Source organism: Giraffa tippelskirchi, chromosome 7 (assembly GCF_054371585.1).
Source record: "Giraffa tippelskirchi isolate mGirTip1 chromosome 7, T2T-mGirTip1v1.2.pri, whole genome shotgun sequence".
Classification (NCBI taxonomy): Eukaryota; Metazoa; Chordata; class Mammalia; order Artiodactyla; family Giraffidae; genus Giraffa; species Giraffa tippelskirchi.
In genome coordinates, this window is record NC_137281.1 from 113,597,039 (window position 1) to 113,623,548 (window position 26,510).

The 26,510-nt window shown below is 36.5% G+C and overlaps 1 protein-coding gene across 2 annotated transcripts in view; it reads left to right on the top strand.

Moving 5' to 3' along the window:
• ADAM10 (ADAM metallopeptidase domain 10) overlaps nucleotides 1-23,989 on the top strand; it is a 138,422-nt gene extending 114,433 nt beyond the window's left edge. For both annotated transcript variants that reach the window (XM_081510074.1, XM_081510072.1), the window contains 6 exons: nucleotides 5,817-5,967; nucleotides 7,554-7,737; nucleotides 8,435-8,543; nucleotides 9,012-9,232; nucleotides 19,511-19,637; nucleotides 21,732-23,989. In XM_081510074.1, the coding sequence (XP_081366200.1) occupies nucleotides 5,817-5,967; nucleotides 7,554-7,737; nucleotides 8,435-8,543; nucleotides 9,012-9,232; nucleotides 19,511-19,637; nucleotides 21,732-21,826 (887 nt within the window). In that variant the 3' untranslated portion in view covers nucleotides 21,827-23,989. The remainder of the gene's footprint in view (nucleotides 1-5,816; nucleotides 5,968-7,553; nucleotides 7,738-8,434; nucleotides 8,544-9,011; nucleotides 9,233-19,510; nucleotides 19,638-21,731) is intronic.
• Nucleotides 23,990-26,510: the final 2,521 nt, after the last annotated feature.

Below are 26,510 nucleotides of genomic sequence, written 5' to 3' on the forward strand. Positions count from 1 at the left end.
AGAAAGAACTGAAGAAGTTTTCCAGATAAGCATGGCTTTTTGTTTTTTTAGCTGCATTTTTTGTTTTGACATAAAATTGATATCACTATGCCCTTTTGTTTTAATTGAAATTTATATCGACATAATTTAGATTCCCATGAAGTTGTAAGAAATAATGGAGATTCCATATTTCTTCACTCAGTTTCCCTCAATGGTAACATCTTGCAAAACTGTGTAGTACAGAGTTCCATATGATAAACAGTCCACAGATCTTATTTGGATTTCCCCAGTTTTTCATATTTTCATCTCTGTGTGTGTTTAGTTCTATACAGTTTTACCATGTGTAGGTTTATATGTCCATCACCATAGCCATGATTAAGAACAGTTCCATTGGGACTTCCCTGGTGGCTCAGACAGTAAAGAATCTGCCTGCAATGTAGGAGACCTGGGTTCAATCCCTGGGTCAGGAAAATCCCCTGGAGAAGGGAATGGCTACCCACCCCAGTATTCTTGCCTGGAGAATTCCATGTTCAGAGGAGCCTGGCAGGCTATAGTCCATGGGGTCACAAAGAGTCAGACGTGACTGAGTGACTAACACTTTGACTTTGGCTGTCTAGTGGTTGGGACTACATGCTTCTAATGCAGGGGGCATGGATTTGATCCCTGGTTGGGGAACTAGGATCCCATATGCCACACGGTGTGGCCTAAAAAAAAAAAGAACAGTTCCATTACCACTGTTTTATAACCTTAAAAAGCAACCTCCTCCTTCCTGCCTCTCACCTGCCCCACTAAATCATTCTCCATTTCTAAAATTTTGTCACTTCAAAAATGTTCTATAAATGGAATCATACAATATGTAACTTTTGGGGATTTTTCACTTGATATGATTGCTTGGAAATTAATCCAAATTTTTACCTGTGTCATTAGTTCATTCCTTTTTATTGCAGGTAGTATGTGTGTACTTCAGTTCATTCAACCATTTTTATGTTAAAGAATATTTGGGTTAACTTCAGTTTGGGGCTGTTATGAATAAAGCAGCTATAAACAGGCTTTTCATACGAATATAGGTTTCAGATGCCTCCAAATTAACTGATAGATCAATATAGCAGTTGTTTGTTTTTATTTATGTTTTGGCAGAAACTGCCAAACTGTTCTCTAGAAGGCTGTACTATGTTACATTCCCACCAGCAGTGTATGAGTTGTCTGATTTCTCTCTATCCTTGTCAGCTTTTGGTATTTTTTATTTTATCCACTGTGATATGTGTATAGTGTTAATTCATTGTGGCTTTACTTTGTATTTTTATGATGACTAATGACGTTGAATATCATGTGGTTTTTTGCCATCTGTATATCTTCTTTGGTGAAATGTCCATGTTTCTTGGCCACTGAGGTTTTTTTGTTGTTGTTGTTGAGTTTTGAGGGTTCTTTATGTAGTTCAGCTGCTAGTCACTTGTCACATATCGGTCTGCATGTATTTTCTTCCTTTCTGTAGCTTGTCTTTTCATCCTCTTCACAGTCTTTCCCAGAGCAAAACTTAAATTTTAAGAAAATTCAAAGTCAATTTTTACTTTCATTGGTTGACTTTTTCTTATAAAACCTTCAATTTCTTTTGAAAGGGCAGATTAAAATTACATTGATGTTGTCATTTTTGTTATTATTATTCTCAATGGTAGAAGTGACATCTAGATTCTTCATTTGTAAGCTAGAGTTTTACAATAAGCTTTCTGATTGAAAATGACTTCAAAAATTATGAACATATTTGTCTTTCTCTGTCTGGCTCCACTTAATATGATGATCTCTAGGTCTATCCATGTTGCTGCAAATGACATTATTTCATTCTTTTTTTATGTCTGAGTAATTCCTGTGTGTGTGTGTGTCACATCTTCTTTATCCATTCATCTATTCATGAACAGTTAGGTTGCTTCTATGTCTTGGCTATTGTAAATAGTGCTTCTTTGGACATTAGGGTGCATGTATTTTTTCAATTGAGAGTTTTCTCCAGATATATGCCCAGCAGTGGGATTGCAAGATTATGTGATTTTAGTTTTTTAAGGAAACTACATACTGTTCTCCAGAGTGACTACACCAGTTTACATTCCCATCAACAGTGTAGAAAGTTTCTTTTTTCTCCACATCTTCTCCAGCATTTATTATTTGTAGACTTGTAAATAATGACCATTCTGACTGGTGTGAGGTGATACCTCATTGTAGTTTTGATTTACATTTCTGTAATAATTAGCAATGTGCGTGCATGCTCAGCTGCTTCAGTCACGTCCGACTCTTTGTGACCTTAAGAAATGTAGCCCACCAGGCGTCTCTGCCCATGGGATTCTCTAGGCAAGAATACTGGAGTGGATTGCTATGCTCACTCCGGGGGATCTTCCCCACTCAGGGATCGAACACAGGTCTCCTGCATTTCCTGAATTGAAGGTGGATGCTTTACCCACTGAGCCACCTGGGAAGCCCAATAATTAGCAATATTTGAGCATCTTTTCATGTACCTGTTGGCCATCTGTATGTCTTCACTGGAGAAATGTCTGTTTAGGTCTTCTGCTTAGTTTTTGATTTGGTTATTTGTTTGTTTGGTATTGAGCTGCATGACCTGTTTGTATATTTTAGAAATTAAACCTTGTTGGTACCATCAGTTGCAAATATTTTCTCCCAGTCTGCAGGTTGTTTTTTCATTTTGTTTATGGTTCCCTTTGCTATGCAAAAGATTTTTAAGTTTAATTAGGTTCATTTGTTTGTTTTTGTTTTTATTTCCATTGCTCCAGGAGATGGATCCCCCCCAAAAAAATGCTGCTGCAATTTATATCAAAGAGTGTTCTGCCAATGTTTTCCTTTAGGAGTTGTATAGTGTATGGTCTTATATTTAGATCTTTAATCCATTTTATTTTTGTATATGTGTTAGAGAATGTTCTAATTTCTTTCTGTTACATGTAGCTATCCAGTTTTCCCAGCACCACTTATTGAAGAGACCATCTTTTCTCCATTGTATATTCTTGCCTCCTTTGTCATAGATTAATTGACCATAAATGCATAAGTTTATTTTTGGGCTTTCTGTACTGTTCCATTGATCTGTATGTCTATTTTTGTGCCAGCACCCTACTATTTTGATTACTGTACCTTCCTAGTATGGACAAATGTCAGAGAAAGACCAATATCATATGATATTACTTATATGTGGAATCTAAAAAAAGAATACAAATGAACTTATTTATAAGGTTGAAATAGACTTACAGACATAGAAAACAAACTTCTAGTTACCAAAAGGGATAGCAAGGACAAGGAGGTAAGGGGGAGAGACAAATTAGAGGCTTGAGATTAACATATGTGTGTACTATATATAAAATAGGTAAACAACAAGGATCTACTGTATAGCACAGGAAGCTATGCTTAATATCTTGTAATAACATATAATGGAAAAAATTCTGAAAAATAAATAAATACACACACACACATGACCTTCCCTGGTGACTCAGTTGGTAAAGAATCTGCCTGCAATGCAGGAGACTCCAGTATTCTTGCCTGGAGAATTCCACGGACAGAGGAGCCTGGCAGGCTGCAGTCCATGGGGTTACAGAGTCCAGCATGACTGAGCAACTAACATTGTCACTTTTACACCTATATGTATAACTGAATCATTTTGTTGTACACTTGAAACTAACACAATATTGTAAAATAACTACTTCAATTAAAAAATACCTAAATAAACAATATTTACCATAAGAGAAAAAATGAGCATATTGCTTTTTAGTATTATGGGAAAGAAATTTGTTTCTTAAATTACAATGAAATATGTACCTGTTACACTTGTTGCATTTTAAGCAACATCTTTTCCCCTGTGTTTAAGCCGTTAGCAAATAGCTGATTTGAAGTGTTATTTCTGTATGAGACACAAACTAATGTGTAATGAATATTGCATGTGTGGTTTTCTGACTTTTTCAATTTTTCCTTTTTCTCCTAAATTACATGTCACATGAATTTTAAGATGATTATTGCTAAACTTTAGAAAAATCATTATTATTTACTTATTATATATGTGCATGTGCATGTTTCTAGTTTTAGAGAACAAAAGAGATGGTATAAAGTGAAGGAAAGGAGGAATTCCCTGGCAGTCCAATGATTAAGACTCGGCACTTTCACTGCTGTGGCCCAGGTTTGGTCCCTGGTTAGGGAGCTAAGATCTCCACGTGGCCAAAAAAAAAAGAGAGAGAGAGAGGGATGGAGCTTCAGTTAGCCCTAGAATTTCCTTTAATGTTTGATGTGGCCAAGGATAAGAATGAAATTTCTGAATATAAAGCTAAGGTCTCTATAAGGTTTTTTGATTTTTGATTCAGATTTTTTATTCAGATGTACCTTGTTTTGGGTTCCTGTGCTTGAGGTATGTTCCCTTCCACTTACTCAGCTTTCAGTTTGAAGTCTGTGCTACAACTGTTTCCCACACTGATCTGGTGTAGCAGAAAGAGCACCAGACTTTAGATCTAGGAGACCCTGATTTAGTCTTGTGTTTTGCCCATACTGGGGCATATGGTCTCCAGCAAGTCCCAAACTCTCTAAAAGTTAGTTTTCTTTTGTCTAAAATGAAGACATTTGATTCTTTTCATTTCCCTGCAGATGCTGAAGTTCTGTGGTTTTTATGTTCTTACTAAGAGTAGCATTCTTGTTCCAATTTTAAACTTCACTAACAAAATCAAAGAACTTTAAAAAAAGAGCCTGAAAGTCTTTCTGAAATTACTCATTATGCTTAGACCAGACAGTCTAACCTTAATGAACCAAGACTTGACCCACTAATGTTTAGACTCTGTGGAAATACAAAAGATATAAATAATACATGCTTCTTTCCTTAAGGAGTTTGGTCTAGCTGGCGATCAAAACTAATGTACATTAAAAAAAATTACTAGTTGACTAGGATACAGTCAGCCAAATAGAATGTGGGAAATTCCATAGGACACAATGACCCAAATTCTTTAACAACTGATAGTGTAAAAACAAAAGAGGAGGAAATCTGTTATCTATTAAAAGAACTTAAGATGCATAAAAAGCAACTATGGGGAGAGGGGTTGGGGAAAGCGTGTGTGAAACTTGGTTCAAATAAACTGATGTAAAGAGGTAGTTGAAGCAAATTGAACATAGATTGGCTATTAGATGCTATTAAGCATACTGTTAGTTGTTTTTTTTTTTTTTTTTTTTTGTTAGTTGTTTTTAAAAGTGATAATGGTATTATGGTTAGATTTAAAAAGGAAAAAAAAACTCTTTATCTGTTAGATTCATCCTGGTAGATGAATTTGTAAGAGCAGATGAATAGGTTAGATGGAGTTGTTTACAGCATATCTTTGATAGTTGTTAAAGCTAAGTGACTGGTTCATAGGAGTTCATTGTACTTATTTTTTTACTGCTTCTCTGTATGTTTGAAATTTTCTAACAGAAAAGGTTTGATTTTTTTCTGGTTGATGAAGCACTGACTTACTTTGTAGTATGTACTATAAATAGTACAGTCATTGTTCAATAAAGCTCAGTGTGCCATGGCCTAAATAAAGTACTGTCACTTCTGGAAGGGACTTGAGAAGGGAGCATCAGGTCAGATTACCTCACTGCACAGATTGAGAAACTGAAGCCCCCAAATGGGAAGTGATTTGCCTAAGGCCACATTGCTAGTTAGTGACTGAGCCACTGTTATAATTAGATCTCCTAATTTCCGGATTCTTAGTTCTACTTTTCTTAATCTTCAAAGTTTTCCTTTCTCCTTTTTTAAATGCAGGTTTAAAGAGTTTGTGAATTTGAAATAAAATAAGTGTTGCATACAGTGCTTACTTTGTCTTACTCATTTTCTTCAGAATCTGGCCAACCTATTTGTGGAAATGGAATGGTAGAACAAGGTGAGGAATGTGATTGTGGTTATAGTGACCAGTGTAAAGACGAGTGCTGCTACGATGCAAATCAGCCGGAGGGGAAAAAATGCAAGCTGAAACCTGGAAAGCAGTGCAGGTATCTTGTTAATTCCAGTAATGTTAATGTTCCTATGAAGTCTTGTGAAAGTTGTGAAAGTTGCTCAGTCATGTCTGACTCTTTGCGACCCCGTGGACTATACAGTCCATTCTCCAGGCTAGATTACTGGAGTAGGTAGCTGTTCCCTTCTCCAGTGGATCTTCCCAACCCAAGGATCGAACCCAGGTCTCCCAAATTGCAGGCGGATTCTTCATCAACTGAGCCACCAGAGAAACCCAAGAATACTGGAGTGGGTAGCCTATCCCTTCTCCAGGGAATCTTTCTGACCCAGGAATTGAACTGGGGTTGCCTACATTGCAGGCTGATTTTTTACCAGCTGAGCTACCAGGGAGGCCTGAAGGTAGTTATGTCATATTTAAAACCAGATTAAAAAAAGAAGAAACTCGATTAAGAGATGTGGTTTGGGAACTTTGTTATTTGTTCTATTTTTCTGGAATAGGATTATTTAGTGCACCTTTGCTGGCAGATTGAACTACGTATAATTACAATTTGTGTGGTGGGTGTTAAAGACATGCAAAAGATGCTCAGTTCAGTTCAGTCCCTCAGTCGTGTCCGACTCTTTGCGACCCCATGAACCACAGTATGCCAGGCCTCCCTGTCCATTACCAACTCCCAGAGCCCACCCAAATCCATGTCCATTGAGTTAATGATGCCTTCCAACCATCTCATCCTCTGTCGTTCCCTTCTCCTCCTGCTCTCAATCTTTCCCAGCATCAGGGTCTTTTCAAATGAGTCAGCTCTTCACATCAGGTGGCCAAAGTATTGGAGTTTCAACTTCAACATCAGTTGAATGATGTTTCATTTCCTTCCAATGAACACCCAGGACTGATCTCCTTTAGGATGGACTGGTTGGATCTCCTTGCAGTCCAAGGGACTCTCAAGAGTCTTCTCCAACACCACAGTTCAAAAGCATCAATTCTTTGGTGCTCAGCGTGCTGCGATTCATGGGGTTGCAGAGAGTCGGACACGACTGAGTGACTGAACTCAGTGACTGAACTGAACTGAACTGAATGTTAAAAATGTGACTTTCATCAGTATTTTTAGAATTTTAGCTTTAAATATTTAGGTAATATGGATTCCACACATTCTTATAACTTAGTGTCATACAATTTATTTCACTTCTCAAATGATTCTGGTAGTGATAAATATAAGCAATAGAATATTGTTTGTGCAGTACTTTCAAAATGGATGTTCTGTGTATCCTAATTTGATTTTAATGTGTAAATGTGAGAAAAAAATGATAAATTGACCAATATGTGATGTATCTATGAAAAACTGATGACTTGCCTAGTATTTAACCCATTTTCCATTGTAACCTTTTACTAAAGGCAAATAGAATAAGAATGCAGAATATAGTATGCCTTCATTATAAAAACAAGATTCTTCATCATTTTTCTGTACTTATTAGAATGTTAAAATTTAGTAACCTCTTGTTCCAATAAGAATTGTATAACAGTAACATAGTTAGCATTTAAAAGATATTTATGATTTAAAAATTAAGACTGTATCTGTAGTATAGGAAATGTCCTAGTGATTTTCTTTGCTCATCTCAGTGCTTCTTTTAGTCCAAGTCAAGGTCCCTGTTGTACAGCACAGTGTGCATTCAAGTCAAAAACTGAAAAGTGTCGGGATGATTCAGACTGTGCAAAAGAAGGAATATGTAATGGCATCACAGCTCTCTGCCCAGCCTCTGATCCTAAACCGAACTTCACAGACTGTAATAGGCATACGCAAGTGTGCATTAATGGGGTAAGCATTTGATTTGTTTTTCATTTAATTTTATGAAACCTTTTTCAGAATAATTGTTTGTTGACACTTAAAGCCTCACAGTTAAAGTAATTCATCTCAGTCCCAGTTTCAGCATCCATATCTATTTCCTCACAAAGCTGTGACTGCATTATGTGGCATAAGTGCCTGGTGGCATTCGATTTGTTATTGACTTGTCTTTCATCTTTCTACTGTGTGTGTTTGATACTCTAGAGAAAAATAGTTATGTAACTAGGCATATAACTTTGTACTGCTTTTAAGTTTTATAAATTAATATTTTAGTACCCTAAATAAAAGGACCCTTGATTATTTCCTCTGCCTTTGAAGCCTTTAAAGCTTTCTTAGCTAAACAATCACTTTCCTCTACATGAGGAGCTTTTCATTTTTCTCTTCTTATAAAGGAGTCATAATAACCAACATAAAGTTGATGTTCATCTAATCGCCTCTGTTTCTGTTTTGTCTAGATTTTTGTTAACATTTTTTTAAGATTTACTATCTTATTTGCACTTGCTCTTTTTAACATGTGTTTATATGGTCCCTTTCTGATTCTAATCTATGCTCCCACCACCTCTTGTATTTTTACTTAATTATTTTAGCATTGGAGGCATCTGTCTGTTACTGGGAACAAGAGGTTTGACTGTATAGGGATTAAATAATTGGTCTTTTATTTTTCTTTCAGCAATGTGCAGGTTCTATCTGTGAGAAACATGGCTTGGAGGAGTGTACCTGTGCCAGTTCTGATGGCAAAGATGATAAGGAATTATGCCATGTCTGCTGTATGAAGAAGAGTAAGGCTTTGAAAATGCACGAGTATTAAATCTATTTGAAAAACCTTATTTTCTCCTAAATGTTAAGTGTTAAACTTTGGTATACAGTTGGGACATAATTTCCAGCTGAACTGATTCTCTTGAGAAATATTTAAATGTAGCATAGCATTGTATTTCCAGTTTTGTGGTCCCTACAGTGTTTTTAACATGATGAACTAGATGAAACCTGCCAGTGTTTTTGCAATAATTAATATATACTCTGTTAGAAGGGTTTTAAGCCATTGAAGGCAGTAAGTCAAAAGAGTTGCTGGTTGTTTATGTTGTGATATTTAAGGTGAATTAGTAAGGGTATTATCCAGTCTAACTAATGAAAGCCTATGTAGCATGTCACAGTGATGATTTTAGGCAATTTCTTCCTTTCTTCCCTTTCTCCCAGCTAACCCAATAGAGAATCTGATCTTAAGCTTATATTTGGCACTTCTTTTACAGTGGACCCATCAACTTGTGCCAGTACAGGGTCTGTGCAGTGGAACAAGTACTTCCTTGGTCGAACTATCACCCTGCAACCTGGATCCCCATGCAATGATTTTAGAGGCTACTGTGATGTTTTCATGCGGTGCAGATTAGTAGATGCTGATGGTCCTCTAGCGAGGCTTAAAAAAGCAATTTTCAGTCCAGAGCTCTATGAAAACATAGCTGAATGGATTGTGGTAAGTATAGTTTTTATTTCTAAAGAAACCTTATCTTAAAATGATTTGCTCATAATTTTACTTGGTTAGAGGTCACCAGTGTTATGAGAAAATCACTAATTTCTTGTTTATACTGGAATTATAGTTGACCCTTGAACAACGTGGGTTTGAACTGCATGGGTCCACTGACAAGTGGCTATTTTTCAGTAGTAAATACTATACTAGTACACAGTCTGAAGCTAGTTAAACCTGCAGATACGGAGGAGCCATGGATATAAAGGAACTATGAATGTGGTGGGCCAAATAAGGGTCAGCTGTACTTTATCTGAAGAATGAGTTTTAAAGTTCAAATAGCCCTGAGCTTTATTTTCTTCTAAAGCAATCAGATACAGACTTCACATGTGTATCATTCATAGATTTGGTTGGTAGGTTGGTAGGTGATGGGAGTCATTTTGTTTTACTCTGCTCCCTGGTTCATGTCTTGGATGTGTTACCTCCACCTTTGGTCCATATGATTAGAGTATTGTCGTAGAATTTCTTCCAGTTGATTTTGGAAAGCCCTGCTTGCTTTTTATACTTCTCCCTTGTCTCAGTATGACAGATAGCCAGGCTCTGGGTTCTACTTTGCTGAACAGGAGAGATGAAAAATTGTCTGAAGATTTTTTCTAATGTTTCAATGTAATTTCTGTGTCTTCATCTTGTCCATAATAGGAAATGTTGAACAGGGCAAGATCAGATACAGAGCCTTTTGCAGATTTATTAATGACTATGGATGTTCATTCAAGTTAAATCTAGTGAACTATATTATTTTTAAGCCACATTTCCCCCAGTTGAATGAATGTTGAATTACCTGAAATTTTTTAAAAAGATCACTGAGAATGACTATCTTAAGTCGTTTAAGTATTTCTAGGTGTTTACATTAAGGTAACAATAGGAAATTTGCAAGTGATGTATTTGAGAGTGTGCTGTGCCTGAACTGAATAAGTCTGCTTTGGAAATTGACTCCTCCCCCTTCCCAAATTATTTTTTGCATTTTAAAAAATGTGTATTTAGGACTGAGGATGGCTTAAAAGCACACACAACAATAGCCCTCTGTCTGGGTTGTCAGTCCTTCTGGGTACTATTGTAGTAAAACTTTACAATAAAAGTTTTGGAATTATCTCTAGCATTAAAATGGTGTTTATTATATATAGGAAGAATAATACTTTGCATGTTAGAATATGCAATTTTTAGATGTGTAATGACTGAATAGTGGGAGGACTGTTGAAGTTGGATTTAGGAGACCTAGGTTTTAATCCAGATAATTGGATCTCCTTAAAACATTGTATGTGACTCATTTTTGTACCCCTGTGTTGGGTGTATAGTGTATTCAGAAAGTATCTGTTAAACTAAAGATGCCTTCTGGCTCTGTGCTAAAGTGAACCGAGTATAGGCTTGGAATTACACAGGGATTCAGGTCACCCTTCTCACATTGGACAATTCTGTGATTTCAAGTAACTTACATTTCTTGGCTCCCCCTTACTTATTTCCCTCCCCCCCTTACTTATTTCCCTGTTTTCAAGTCAAATCCAGTTCCTATTTTCTTTTTTTCTGATTATCTCTAATAAGAAAAAGTTGAGATCTGGTATACTTGTCTGCATTGGGAAACAGTATGTTCAAAGATTAAAAAAATCTGATAATTGGAATCTCAAGGCTATGTTCTGCTGAGTTTATGTTGTGCCATTAACTCAGGCATATTTTAGATTTTCTAAATAGTAAATCATATCACCTAAAAATATTTTTTTTTCATTTTTCTCCATTGTATCTAATTTTGACTCATTTAGAATTTCAAAAACTCATTTATTCCTATTTTAAAATGTTTACTAGAAATGATCTTTTTAGTTAAAGTGTTTTTAAGGCCTTTTTTTCATATTTTAGTTTTGGGGATTTTGTGAAATGCTTCTTGCAATGGATTTTAGCAGTGTGACGTCTTTTCTTATGCTGTGGAACTGATTAATTGGCACTTTTAGGTTTATGCAAGTTTGCCTTAAGTAAGTATAGAATAGCAATGTTGATATCCACATGCCACCCTTTTGAAGAACATGATCCATGATACCTGAGTACCATTAGGCTGTTGCTGCATTTGTGGGCATTAATCAGGTCAAACAGTACGATAAACAACAGCCACTTCCTTATGAGTTATTTGTCATATTTGTGTTATTTGCAGAGTTCAGTTGCATGGCAGAGTTTGTTTTGTTATATTAATAGCTGTGCTTTGGTCTTTTATCATGTATAAGTAAACTGTCCGTCTAGTTAGTAATGTAGGTTATTAGTTTGCTCTGATGTAAGAAGCAATGAAAGGAATGATGAGTTAGTTTCACTGACTTTCCTTTTCACTGATACCTGGTGGCTTTTTTGTCACCTTTCCATGGTATCCTGTGGCGGCATTTTCCCTCTTGAAGGTAGAGTGGGAAGAACCTTAACAGTTTAATAGTTCAGGGTATCAGTTACTGCCTGCCACTGGCACCAAAGAAATGGTGTTATAAAGATTTTTTCTTTTCTGGGGAAAAGTTGTTCTTGATAGTAACGTTTGAATAAAATAGGCTGAGTGCCTACTGTGTGTCTGGCCAGGAGATAATGATAAACATCCTTTCGATTTATCAGAGAGTTACCTAGTTCTTGAAAAGTTGGAGAGAATTCACCAGGTAATCTGTTAAGACCTTGTATCACTGTCACTTTTTCTTTAAATGGGTGCATTGGTAATTCTTTTTTGTTTTCTTCCATAATTCACATTTTCTGCACCTTTTGTGTTAGATCTCTGACATAGAAAACCATCTTTGACCCTAATTTTTTTAGATTTATTGGTGTGTTTCCCCCACACTTTAAGATAATTGCCTATTGGTGGCTTTTTTCTTTTTAATTTGTTCAGATTTATCAGAAGTTTATCTTTTCATTATTATTTTTGATAAGCATCAAAAGTGTTTCTCATTTTTGAATTAATTTCTTATTTTTCTGTAATTTTATGACCCTAAGTATTAAGTATATTGGAGAAGGCAATGGCAACCCACTCCAGTACTCTTGCTTGGAAAATCCCATGGACGGAGGAGCCTGGTAGGCTACAGTCCATGAGGTCGCTAAGAGTCGGACACGACTGAGCGGCTTCACTTTCACTTTTCCCTTTCATGCACTGGAGAAGGAAATGGCAACCCACTCCAGTATTCTTGCCTGGAGAATCCTAGGGACGGCGGAGCCTGGTGGGCTGCCGTCTATGGGGTCGCACAGAATCGGACACGACTGAAGCGACTTAGCAGTAGCAGCATTAAGTATATGGTATTCTTTATGAAAGATTTAGAGCAGTGTTTCCATGTGCTTCACAAAACATTATGCATTTGGTTGTCAAATGAATCTGGAAAATATTGCATATTATGGTTCCCATCTTGGAGATTTGTGATAATATTGTGAGACATCCTGCAATAAGAAATCTTTTTAACTTCGTTTTCCACACTTACCTGACTTTTATTCATGTTGTACATGAGAATCATGTAATGACGTAGACCAGTTAAATAAGAATCTCTTGGAAAAGAGCCTAAGTGTTTGGGTTATTTCAAAGCTCCCAACACTCAATTTTGATAAGTAGCTTGTATTGAGAACCAATCATTCATGTAGAGCACGGGTTGGCAAATTATGGCTCATGAGCCAAATTCAGCCCACTGCCTATTTTTATATGGCTCACACGGTAAGAATGGTTTCACATTTTTAAGTAGTTGAAAAAAATGAGAATAATATTCTTTTGAAAATTACATGAAATTCATATTTCAGTGTCCATAAGTAATGACTTATCAGAACATGGCCACACTGATCAGTTACATATTTCTTATAGCGGCTTTTGCACTTAGAAACTACATGGCTTCACAGAGCCTAAAATATTTGTCTGGTCTTTGATAGGAAATGTTTGCTAAGCCTAATCTAGACTAATGGATGTCAAAGTGTAGTCCCCTGACCAGCAGCATCAGCATCACCTAGAAACTGGATAAAAATGCAAATATGATCAGGTCCCACCTGGACCCACTGAGTCAGTAGGTGATGATGCATGCTAAAGTTTGGGAACCATTTTTACAGTCTCTGCAATATAATGACTCCTTTTAAAGAGACTTGTAACAGAAATTTTCTACTTTGTCATCCTGCTGTGTTGAAAGTGGAAGGTGGTTGTGGACCTTTAGAGTCCTTCATTGCCTGATAGAATAGGCCTCATGGACATCACTATTGAAACCTTAACAACAAAGATGCATTGTTGTCACAGGGCTTATTTATCATATGATAAGGAGTTAGCATGCATTTGCTAGATGAATGAATGTCATGATTTATACACAATAGAAAAATTGTACATATTATTGTAATTTTAAGTTATAATATTTTCGGGTTTCACTCAGTGGTATTTTAACTGCTTGCCCAGGCTGAGTTTAAAGTAACAGGAAGATTAATAGCCAGTTGCCTTCTGCTTGGCAGATTGGTGTGAGGCGTGGTGCATGGGGTGTTGAAGGATAAAAGAACATTTAGTCAGAGTCTGGACAATGACATCTTCTGAAGGATAGAAGGGAAGCTTTCTGCCCCTGCAGGATGGCATAATCAGTATCATGACGAGGAACTGTGGGCCCCACATAGTCTCATGACCCACAGGAAGTCTAGAGTGAGTTTGCTGTGAGTGAACATTGTTAACACTGGAAATTCACTGAGAGGATTCTGTGATTGACTTTTTCTAGAGATCTTAAAAATCAGTTCAGATTATCTTATGTCTGAAGATACTTAATTGCTTGTCTTGCTCCTTCTCCCTCACAGTTTTTTGGACGAAGCCTGTTTTTTTTTATTATTATCCTAGAGGCCCTTTTTGTTTATTTAGATTATTAAATAAAAAATTATCCTAATTAGAATATAATAAATTAGACTGGTAAATTTTGACCTTTCATTTTGTCATTTTGACTCCATTTTTCTACTTTGTTTTCTTTTGGCCATGTAAGTGGATATATTGAACATCATCTGTCTGTTTCTTTTGTAGGATTATTTTCTCAGACTTGATTTAGTACTTTGTTAGCTTCTAAGCCTTTTTTTTTTAAACTTTTGGATGTCTTCTCTTTGTCTCTTTTAAGTTTCACTTAACATCCTTCTGTTTATGAAAGACAAGAGCTTGGCTCATAATTTACGCTCATTAAATGCTTATTGCATGAATGACAGTTCTCTTTTATTTTAAACTCCTAACAAGTGGACAAATCGTGATCTCTTTTTTGAGATGAAACACATATTTTGCATTTATTAGCCTGGTTGGTATTCTTTTCCCAGATTTTATAGTACCTATAAAATAGAAAACATGTAGTTTAACATTTACTGCTTTCTGATAATTCTGTTTTAAAGGAAGCATTAAAAAAATTCCCTCTACTAGAGCTGGCTATATTTATTAACACTCTCAAATGCACTATTGCTTTGTTTTTTCTTGCTGTCTTCTATCCATAGCGATATTCAGTTTCTGAAAAGCTACTATTATTGTCATGAAAACATCTCAAGCTTTGGGCTTTGGAACTATGTAGTTACCTGGAAGATTTTAGAGGAAGACCAGGAACAAGGCTAGAAGGGACTGCAAATACTCAGAGACCTAAGTGCCATATTTTCGCAAATGTCTTTAATTTCAGCTGGGACTTGGTCCTTTTGGCCTTTTTTTCTACAAAGCTATAACCAGTATTAAATTAAGCTTCCTCTTTCTAGTCTGCTTTTCTTATTGCCATACCACTTGCATTTCTATGTAAGATGTGTAGGTACTGAAAAACTGGTATCAGAAGAGGTATTGAACCATAATTTTTTATGTTCTGTGTTGTAAGAGCCTTTTACATTATTTGTATGAGTGGGAAATCTAGATACAATAAATGAACTGGTAGAAATGTTCTGAAAAGTCAGTATTTGGAGTAATGATTCACGTGTTAATAACTAGTCCAATGAATACTTTTTGGTAGAGTAGGTACTGAGTTTATAGAATATAAATTCAAAAAGCTCTCAGTCAAGTTTGGGATAGAGAAGATAAGCACATAGAAACATATTTTCAATTCTGCATTTTCACAGGAAATAAGAGAACCTGTTTGGGGAAGGCTTCTTTATGGAGGTGACGCCAAAGCTAAGTTCTTAAGGGCTAGTAGAAGTAGAGGGACAGATAGATGTTTTATGAAGAGGGAGCACCTGAAATAGTAACCAGAGAATGAACTATTTTAAATAATTTTTTTTCACTTTTTCCTTTTGAAAAGTGTGATTATCCTTTCTTTTTAATTGATAGAGTAATACATTGAAAAGTAAGCCTTCTTTTTACCCTTGTGCCCAGTTTTCTCAAGATGAGTTTCTTATATATTTTTCAGAAGCTGTATTTTTACAGGAAAATATAGTTTTAAAAAACAAGCAGAATTATATGTATATTGGGCTGCAGTTCATTGTATGCACAGGTTTTGTTTTTTTCTGTCTCCCACTTAGTTATCTTAGAGGTCTTTGGTGGGGAGCTTTTGAAGAAGTTTTACATAGAGGAGTGACATAATTTCATGTTTTAAGTAACTGTAACACTGATGACCGTGTGGAATGGTTTTCAGCAGTGAAGACTGGAAGGAAGGAAATGTGTTAGAGAATATAATGAATACCAGGAATCGAAGTGTGTCTCCTGAAACAGACCTAGCTCACCAGCCTGAAAGTAGTAGGGAGATCCTTGCCTCTTTGTGCTTTGGATTGGATCACATTTAGAAGTGATAGAGGATATTTGGAAATATACAGTAGTTGTCTAGAGCAGCTGAGGGACTCTAATGGCATTTGATAGATGAGAGCCATGTATGCTAGACTCCCTGCATTGCTCCAAATGGTCCTTCCCACAGTGCCAGCATGTCTACACTAAGAAGCAGTCATCTGCATGCTGGTCACGGGCATGTTCGTTTAAAATGCAGTTGCCTGGGCCCTACATCAGCACATTGAATTGTAAATAATGTTTTCCTGGAACACAACCACACTCACCTGTTTGTTTCTTATCTATGATTGATTTTGTACTACACTAGCAGATATGACTAGTTTTGACCGAATCATATGGCCCGCAAAGCCTAAATATTTATTGTTTGGCCCTTTATAGAAAAAGTTTGCTGACCCTTGGTAGAGATAGATAGTTCTCAGTCTTGGCTACATAATGGAATCATGTGGGCAGCTTTAACAAAATTGCTGATGTCAGGATCTACCCGCACCCTATCGGAATCTGGGATTTAGTTCGGGTAACTGAGTTTTAAAAGCTTTCCAGGTAATTCTAATGTGTAGTCAAGGTTGTGTATCTCTGTTATAGCACAGGAAGAGTGCTTATAGCAGTACAAGCTGGTGATTTTGGTTCCTAATGTTTTTTACTAGGTCAGAGTGTCAGAGTTGCAGACAAGAAAGGTCAAAGAATGTCTTACTGCATTAAATGCCACATTTCAAAAGCCTCTGGATGCTTGGAATAGGACAAAAGCTATGTGTATAGTTCTGCATGTGACAGTAGGCAGAAATGAAAAGAGGAATGAGCCTGCACTCAAGTTGAAAGACTAACAACAGGACTTAAACCCTGCCTTTTGATAAATAGCAGGTGCATTATTTGAGGATGAGTAAAACAGGAAGAACAACTGGATCCAATGGGAGATTTATTTAACAAGGGAAAGGGTATATTATCCTAAAGACTCACAGGGAGGAGCAGTCCTCTGAAAATTATTTTCTATAGAAACCAAAAGAAAAATTTAGGAAACTATCTGGCATTCTCAGGAGATATAAGAAATGGCTTCTGAAAACTGGATTGTAAACTCTGGTTTCCAAGCCACATTCGACCCAGCACATGTGTCTTGTTGTATGGTTTACCTGTTGTTTTTAGAAATTTTGAGTGAGTTGTCAGCATTTAAAAACAGATTTCATATAAAAATTCAGATTTGTAGCATCTCTTGAAAGATCAAATCTTTCAGCAGCAAGACTGAATCACATCACCCCTTACTCTCTCCTTTCTTTAACACTTCATTCCTAAAGGCAATTAGGTGACACCAAGCAAGCAAGGCATCCCTGCCTGGTGAGGGGAGCTATCCTGGCACAGGGCAGGGTGCCCTGTGTGCCCTTTGGAGGGGTGACTGGCTTGGGATGTCAGAGTATGAGTATTGAGAGGAAATTGTCTGCTTAGGAAGGGCAGTTCTAAGAGAAACTGGGGCTCCTTGGCTGATTCCAGGGCTGGGGCAGGGAAAGAACAAGATAGATCTGGAACTCCTCATGCCACCTTCAGTGCTCAGAGAATGGTGAGGACAGGCCCAAAAGATATAATAATGATAGTAATGGATTATAACCCATTCAGGAAAATAGGAAACCTAGAGGGAATAAACAAATGAACAAATGAATAAATTGTAAGTTTTATAAGGAATAGAATATTTACATAGTTCTAAATTTATGTCTGTATGAAATACTGATTGACTGCAAAAAAGAAGAGTATCTTTTTGGTAAAGGTTGGCAGTTTACACCTTGATGAAGTGGTCAAGTAAACCATCTTCAGTAATGAGATCAAAGTCATGTGTCACATGATCAGATGCAATGAGAATAAAGCATCATTCCTGAGATACTCTAACTAAAGATGTGTGACCTGAATCTAATAATGGAGAAACATCTGAGAAACCCAAATTGAGGGACATTCCAATGCAAAATAACTGATCTGTAATCTTCAAAAGTGTCCAAGTTATATAAGCTGGAAAGACTGGATTATTTCCAGATTGCAGGAGACTAAAGAAACACAACTGCTAAAGGCAACATGGGTCTGAATTGGATGGTATTGGGACAAATGGCAAAACTTGAATGAGTCAGTCTGAGGCTTTAATGGTACTAATGTAACAATACCAGTTTCCTGATTTTGATGATTATATTGTGATTATCTAGGAAAAATACCCATAGATTGTAGGAACTGTATGTCGAATTGTTCAAGTGTAATAGGACATCATGGAAGCAGCTTACTCTTAGATGGTTCTAGATTTTAAAACCTTTGTATTGTACTTGGAACTTTTCTGTAAGTTTGGGGTTCTTTCAAAATTAAGCAAATTTATATGTATGTATAAGTTTATACACATGGCTTTACACACATGGGGAAAGGGGTGGCTTGGGGTGTTTTGCCACAACATTCATTTTTGTTTTAGCTTTTATTTCTTTAATTGTATTATCACTACTGGATAAAGAAAACAGTCTAGAAGTAGTAGCCTGTTTGTTGTAAGGCCCTAGATCATAGAAACTCTTCTTAAATGTGAGTTTTATTGGCAAAATTAGCAATAACTATGTATGCATTTTAATAATATAAGGTTCATAGTTTTCTAATTGTTACTATTTTGTATGGTGTTTATTGTATGCTATCTTAAGACAAAATTTGAATTTTTTGAATTGCAAAATAGATTTAGGATTTATTAAGAATGGCAGCATAATTTTTCTATAAATTATGCCAGTAATTTTTGAAGTTTTTTTGTTTGGCTAATTGATCTAATATGATTTAAGTTGAAAGTGAAATTTTAGTACCTTCTCAGAGGTAAACTTTGCCTGCTTCTAGCATGTGTATATCCATCCACTTTTCATGTTAAAGAAGGCAGTTAACCTTTAAATAAATGAATATATATGTAATATATATATGTGTATATATATATAATGAAAACTAAGATAGATTGTATAAAAATAATTTAATAATGGTAGTCTGAGACTAGAGTTCCTAATAGAGAAACAGGAAAGAGGGGCCTCAAAAAAGATAGAATTTCAGTCTTAGCTTTGATGATTAGAAAAATTTATAGGTTAAAGAATATTTTAAAAATCTAGTGGAATTTAAAGCAAGCTATGTATCTTCTAAGTCACTGGAGAGTATAAAAAGCAAAGTCTATAAGAGTAACAGGCAAAAGAAAGGAAGGAAGTATTTAAATCAGAAAATATTTAGTAACATGGGAAAATACAATATAAACCATGTGTGGGATGAGCCCAGTTTTGCACGTCGGTTTTCTGTGTGTCTGACAAGCATAGTTATACAGAAAAAGAAACTGAAATGAAAATAACATTGAGTGGTTTCCTCTAGGAAGTGAAATTATGGGTGATTTTTCTTTCCTCCTTTGTACTTTTTTATATTTAAACAAATTAATATATATGTGCTTTTATGGGATAGCTATGAACTCCCAATGAACAAATGTTGTTTAAAAATTAAAATGTAATATATCCTATTATATATTTTATATAGTACAAAATATTCTAAAATATTTTATAGTTTTTTCATTGGAAAAATCTTTTTATTTCTAGGCTTATTGGTGGGCAGTATTACTTATGGGAATTGCCCTGATCATGTTAATGGCTGGTTTTATTAAGATATGCAGTGTACACACTCCAAGTAGTAATCCAAAGTTGCCTCCTCCTAAACCTCTTCCAGGTAAGACAATTTGAGCAAGGTATATATATTTTTATTACTCAGAACCATTCAGCAAGTAGAACTGAATTATAAAGGAGTCTTTGCTGCTGCTGCTAAGTCGCTTCAGTCGTGTCTGACTCTGGGTGACCCTATAGACAGCAGCCCACCAGGCTCCGCAGACCCTGGGATTCTCCAGGCAAGAACACTGGAGTGGGTTGCCATTTCCTTCTCCAATGCATGAAAGAAAAAGTGAAAGTGAAATCGCTCGGTCGTATCCGACTCTTAGCGACCCCATGGAGTGCAGCTTACCAGGCTCCTCTGTCCATGGGATTTACTAGGCAAGAGTACTGGAGTGGGGTGCCATTGCCTTCTCCAAAAGGAGTCTTTAGTAGTTGATTTATAGTACTTTCTCCTTGAGAATGGGATTACTAGATGGATTATTTGGTTAATTTTTAAGTGTGTTTTTTTTTTTTTTTTCCAATCAACCCAATCTAGCTTATGGCTGCTGATTTAATGCTAATATATTCTTTTTTTAAAAAAATAGTAAAATCTTCTCTTTTTGGTTTTATTATGATAGACCACTTTTAAATGATTGGTCTTTCTAATAACGAAGCTTCAGTTATGGGTTTTGTGTTCATGCTCCTGAAATATATTCTGGCACATAAACTTATTTTCCCTAGGGGAAAATACAGATTTCTCTTGTGGGGGCATACAAATTCCAATCTGTGGGAGAGTCTTAGGGTATAGGCTTCAGTTACCAAACAACTCTAGTTATTCTCCATCTCTGAAAACAACTCCTAAGGTTTTGTCTCCATCCTTTACCTCTCAGGGAGCCAGGGCTGGGAGGAGATGAGAGATGGGAAAGATCTTTAGATGAGAGACCCTGGAGAAGGGAAAGGCTACTCACTCCAGTATTCTGGCCTGGAGAATTCCATGGACTGCATAGTCCATGGGGTCGCAAAGAGTTGAACATGACTGAGTGACTTTTCATTTCATTTCATGGATTTGGAGAAGGGTAAGAAATCCACTTAACAGATTATTTAGGGCCTGCCTATTTCTCCCTCCTCCTCCCCAGGCTGGGTGTCCCTTCCACCCTTTCTTCAGGACCCCTGGACTCTGTTCTTGTATGTTCAAGGGTGGGCACCATCCCAAGATTCCCTCTCCTGCCTCACACTCACTTCGCCTCTTGGAGCCTCTTGCCTCAGGCCAAATCCACTGCCCTACATAAAGTTGTTTAAAACTAGGGCTTTCTTATAATTTTCCCTCAGTTGTTCTCCTGTATTTCCCTATCTTAAGGTAAGAGACTTCAGTAGTCATGCTGGGACAGTATCTTGGAGGGAAGCAGAGGAAATTTGATTTCAGTGTCATTGCTTTGCAAAATTACTGCTTTAGCAGTCTGGAACTTTTGTCAATTTCTTAGGGATTTCCAAGGGCCACATGACACTTTTTAACTATACTACCAGTTCATTTTATTGAATGAGACCACATTATTCTCATTCAATGAAAATTATTTTACTTAATTTCATTTTAAGAAAATGCCAGCTCTTAATTGCTATTTATTGAACCCTCACAAAAGATGTTGAGTACTTTTACATGAATTATATAATCCTCACAACAGACTATATGAGTTAGTTAATTGTCTCTGTTTTACAGACTAGTCATCTGAGCTTCAGAGAGGTTAAGTCATTTGCTCAAAGATACCCAGCAGTTTCTTCCTCATGGAGTCTGTCCTCAGAATCCATATTAATCTGATAGTTGTAGCTGTTTAGCAATTGTAATGTGGCTAGTCTCAGTTGAGATGTATTGTAAATATAAAATGCCTACCAAACTCTGAAGAATTAGTATTTTAAGATGATATATTTTATTAATAATTTTTAATATTTTGGCTGTATTGGGTTAATGAAATGAAAATATTATTGAAATTATTTGCCTATCTCTGTTTTATTTTTTTCATTATGGCTATCAGAAAATAGAAAATTACGTATGCGGCTCATACTGTATTTGTTTTGGACAGAGCTGGTCTAGAACCTCTTTTTTAATTGAAACGGCAACTTTGTCTTTAAAAGATTGAAAAGCTCATGATAAACCTCTTTTGCTTTTGTTTGTGACCCACAGGCACTTTAAAGAGGAGAAGACCTCCCCAGCCCATTCAGCAGCCCCAGCGTCAGAGGCCCCGGGAGAGTTATCAGATGGGACACATGAGACGTTAACTCAGCTTTTGCCTTGGTTCTTCCTAGTGCCTACAATGGGAAAACTTCACTCCAAAGAGAAACCTATTAAATCATCATCCCCAAATGAAACCCTCGCAAATAACAGTAGAAGAAAAAAAAAATGGCAAGAGATCATGTCCTCAGATCAGGTGGAATTACTTAAATTTTAAAGCCTGAAAATTCCAATTTGGGGGTGGGATGTGAAAAAAAAAAGAACCCCATTTTCTTATAGACAGATATTTTTAACCTAATGGCACAAAGTCTTAGAATATTATTATGTGCCCCGTGTTCCCTGTTCTTCGTTGCTGCATTTTCTTCACTTGCAGGCAAACTTGGCTCTCGATAAACTTTTATCACAAATTTAAATATATATATATTTTTTTCAACTGCCAATCAAGGCTAGGAGGCTCGACCACCTCAACATTGGAGACATCACTTGCCAATGTACATACCTTGTTATATGCAGACATGTTATTTCTTACGTACACTGTACTTCTGTGTGCAATTGTAAACAGAAATTGCAATATGGATGTTTCTTTGTATTATAAAATTTTTTCCGCTCTTAATGAAAAATTACTGTTAATTGACATACTCAGGATAACAGAGAATGGTGATATTCAGTGGTCCAGGATTCTGTCATGCTTTACATGGGCAGTTATGAGAAGAGAATCAGTTTACCTTTTCCTCATGATGGAGTTGGTTCTGATACTCATTTTGTTTTATCAAACGGCTGCTAAGAGCACAGGATTGACGACACTGAAGAACACAGTTAAGTGTTGTGAAAACTGGACATATGCAGCATACTACTACTTCAGACCTAGTTCTTTATGTAAATGTCTGATTTCTGCTTACTTATTTTAAACTTTCTAATTCAATTCCATTTTTGAATTGATAGGTGAAATTTTTATTCATGTTGGTAGCAGTTAGGTCAATGACATTCTTTTTTATTTGCAGCCTCTTATTTGTATGCTAATTATGTTTTGGGTTTTGTCTGATATGGAAAAGAAAAGCTGTGTGTCTGTTTTATCAAGATATTTGAACAGAGTTTTCAGCATATCATCATGATCATTGGTAACCACTAAAGAGGAGTGATTTGCTCAACTAGTAGTTAAAATTGTAGATAGGCCTTCCGACACTTTTTTCCCTAAGATATTTTATCAGCAATGAAGGTGAAACAGCACAATGTCCCATTCCAAATTTATTTTTTAAACAGGTGTAAATAATTGGCTTTTTAAAGAAAGAAGTCAAAAGTATTTAATGTATTAACAGGCTTATTGCTATGCAGGAATGGAAGGGGGCATTACAAAAAAAAAAACTTTAAGCTTGTGACATATTTATTGCTTCTGTTTTCCAACTACATCACGTTAAATTAGAAGTAAACAGCTATGATTTTCCTGGCTTCACATAGGAGGCAAATTTAGGTAAAGTTGAAACAATTTGTGTTTGGGGCTTTTTTTTTTCCTTTTTTTCTTAAGAGTATAAGGTTTACACAATCATTCTCATAATGTGACGCAAGCCAGCAAGGCCAAAAATGCTAGAGAAAATAATGGGATCTCTTCCTTGTAAACTTGTACAGTATGTGGTGACTTTTTTCAAAATACAGCTTTTTGTACATGATTTAGAGACAAATTTTGTACATGAAACCCCAGATAGACTATAAATAATTCTAAACAAACAAGTAGGTAGATATGTATGTAATTGCTTTTAAATCATTTAAATGCCTTTGTTTTTGGACTGTGCAAAGGTTGGAAGTGGGTTTGCATTTCTAAAATGGTGACTTTTACTCCGCCAGAGTTCTTAGTAACTTCTTGAGTGTGCTAGACTTTGAACATGTACATTTTTTGCTTGAAATGTTATCCTGTGGTAGGGTTTTGGCAGGTATACAACTGCCCTATTTTATTTTGAGTCTAAGTTAAATGTTTTCTGAAAAGAGATATGTGCACTGAACTCTTTCCACTCCAGATCAAGATGTGGTAAAACAAAAGGATCAAGACAAGTGAGATCTAATACTACTGTCAGTTTAATGTCCACTGTGTTTTATACAGTATCTTTTTGTTCACTTTGGAAATTTTTACTAAAAATTGCAAAAAATAAAGTATTGTGCAAAGATGTAAGGTTTTTTGAAACTTGAAATGCATTAATAAATAGACTTGATGAAATCAACTTCAAGGTTTCATACTCTTTGAACTCTTGAGAACTATCAAAAGAAGCGTCCCGCAAGGCAACCTTTCCTTGCTAAATGAAAGAGATGGTTAAGCAGAAAGGGAATTGCCTCTTCCCACACAAGTACAGATATCTTTATTCTTAGTTAGGACTTCATGTAAAAATTTTGTGATTAGATCTCTCTCTTTCTATACACAGTGAACATTTGAAAAACATTTAACTAATCTCAACTGCTTTGCATTATTTCTAATCAGTATTCAGAGTGCTTAAGTGTGTCTTAGTGGAAGAGCTGAGTCATTTTGGAAACTGTGGTCTTATATATATTTTCCAAAGTTTTGAATGCTAAGTACTTCATTTATTTCAGAAGTTGAGTTTGATAATAAGTGTATTTTAAAAATTTGAGCCATGTTTTCCTGCTTTGTCAAATTCATAGCACGTAAGAAGACTTGACATTTCAGCCTTACCTAGAAAAAGAATTGTAAGCCCAGAATGGTGCCCTGCACAGAATAATCTACCCCAAACCCAAGTTATTTTTTTAATATATTGAGGCCAGTTTAAATAAGTAGTATTTGTTATGTGAGTAAAAACATGCAATACTTTTTACTTTAATTCAGAAACCTCAAAGTATGTATTATGTTTAATTATGTTTATTAAACTATCAATATTAACTTGGGTGATTGCAAGTTTATTATTTTTACTTACAACTGCATATTTAAATTTTGTTTAGATTTAATCAGCAATAGAATAAATTATTACACTTTCTGGACTAGTGCCCTTTATAGTGTCAGATAATATACAGTTTGGGGAAAGACTTCTTTATGGGAATGGCAGCTTTATCTGATCAGTCTTGTTTTCTGAGGTGTCTTCAGCAGTTGGTGCTTTGGGTACTTTGTTTTTGTTATATTCACAGACTAGTAAAAACTGAAGATTTCTCCAAACTGAGCAAACCACTCTCAAGTTCTTATATCTGTCCCTGTGGTCTGTACATTTTAAGACCTCAGTTCAGTTCAGTTCAGTCGCTCAGTCGTGTCCGACTCTTTGCGACCCCATGAATTGCAGCACGCCAGGCCTCTCTGTCCATCACCAACTCCCGGAGTCTACCCAAACCCATGACCATCGAGCCGGTGATGCCATCCAACCATCTCATCCTCTGTCGTCCGCTTCTCCTCCCGCCCCCAATCCTACCCAGCATTAGGGTCTTTTCCAATGAGTCAACCCCCCGCATGAGGTGGCCAAAGTATTGGAGTTTCAGCTTCAACATCAGACCTTCCAATGAACCCCCAGGATTGATCTCTTTTAGGATGGATTGATTGGATCTCCTTGCAGTCCAAGGGACTCTCAAGAGTCTTCTCCAACACCACAGTTCAAAAGCATCAATTCTTCGGCGCTCAGCTTTCTTCACCATCCAACTCTCACATCCATACATGACCACTGGAAAAACCATAGCCTTGACTAGACGGACTTTTGTTGGCAAAGTAATGTCTCTGCTTTTCAATATGCTATCTAGGTTGGCCATAACCTTCCTTCCAAGGAGTAAGCGTCTTTTAATTTCATGGCTGCAGTCACCATCAGCAGTGATTCCGGAGCCCAAAAAAATAAAAGTCTGACACTGTTTCCACTGTTTCCCCATCTATTTCCCATGAAGTGATGGGACCAGATGCCATGATCTTAGTTTTCTGAACGTTGAGCTTTAAGCCAACTTTTTCACTCTCCTCTTTCACTTTCATCAAGAGGCTCTTTAGTTCTTCACTTTCTGCCATAAGGGTGGTGTCGTCTGCATATTTGAGGTTATTGATATTTCTCCCGGCAATCTTGATTCCAGCTTGTGTTTCTTCCAGCCCAGCGTTTCTCATGATGTGCTCTGCATATAAGTTAAATAAGCAGGGTGACAATATACAGCCTTGACGGACTCCTTTTCCTATTTGGAACCAGTCTGTTGTTCCATGTCCAGTTCTAACTGTTGCTTCCTGACCTGCATACAGGTCTCTCAAGAGACAGGTCAGATGGTCTGGTATTCCCATCTCTTTCAGAATTTTCCACAGTTTATTGTGATCCACACAGTCAAAGGCTTTGGCATAGTCAATAAAGCAGAAATAGATGTTTTTCTGGAACTCTCTTGCTTTTTTGATGATCCAGCGGATGTTGGCAATTTGATCTCTGGTTCCTCTGCCTTTTCTAAAACCAGCTTGTACATCTGGAAGTTCACGGTTCACGTATTGCTGAAGCCTGGCTTGGAGAATTTTGAGCATTACTTTACTAGCATGTGAGATGAGTGCAATTGTGCGGTGGTTTGAGCATTCTTTGGCATTGCCTTTCTTTGGGATTGGAACGAAAACTGACCTTTTCCAGTCCTGTGGCCACTGCTGAGTTTTCCAAATTTGCTGGCATATCGAGTGCAGCACTTTCACAGCATCACCTTTGAGGATTTGAAATAGCTCAACTGGAATTCCATCACCTCCACTAGCTTTGTTCGTAGTGATGCTTTCTAAGGCCCACTTGACTTCACATTCCAGGATGTCTG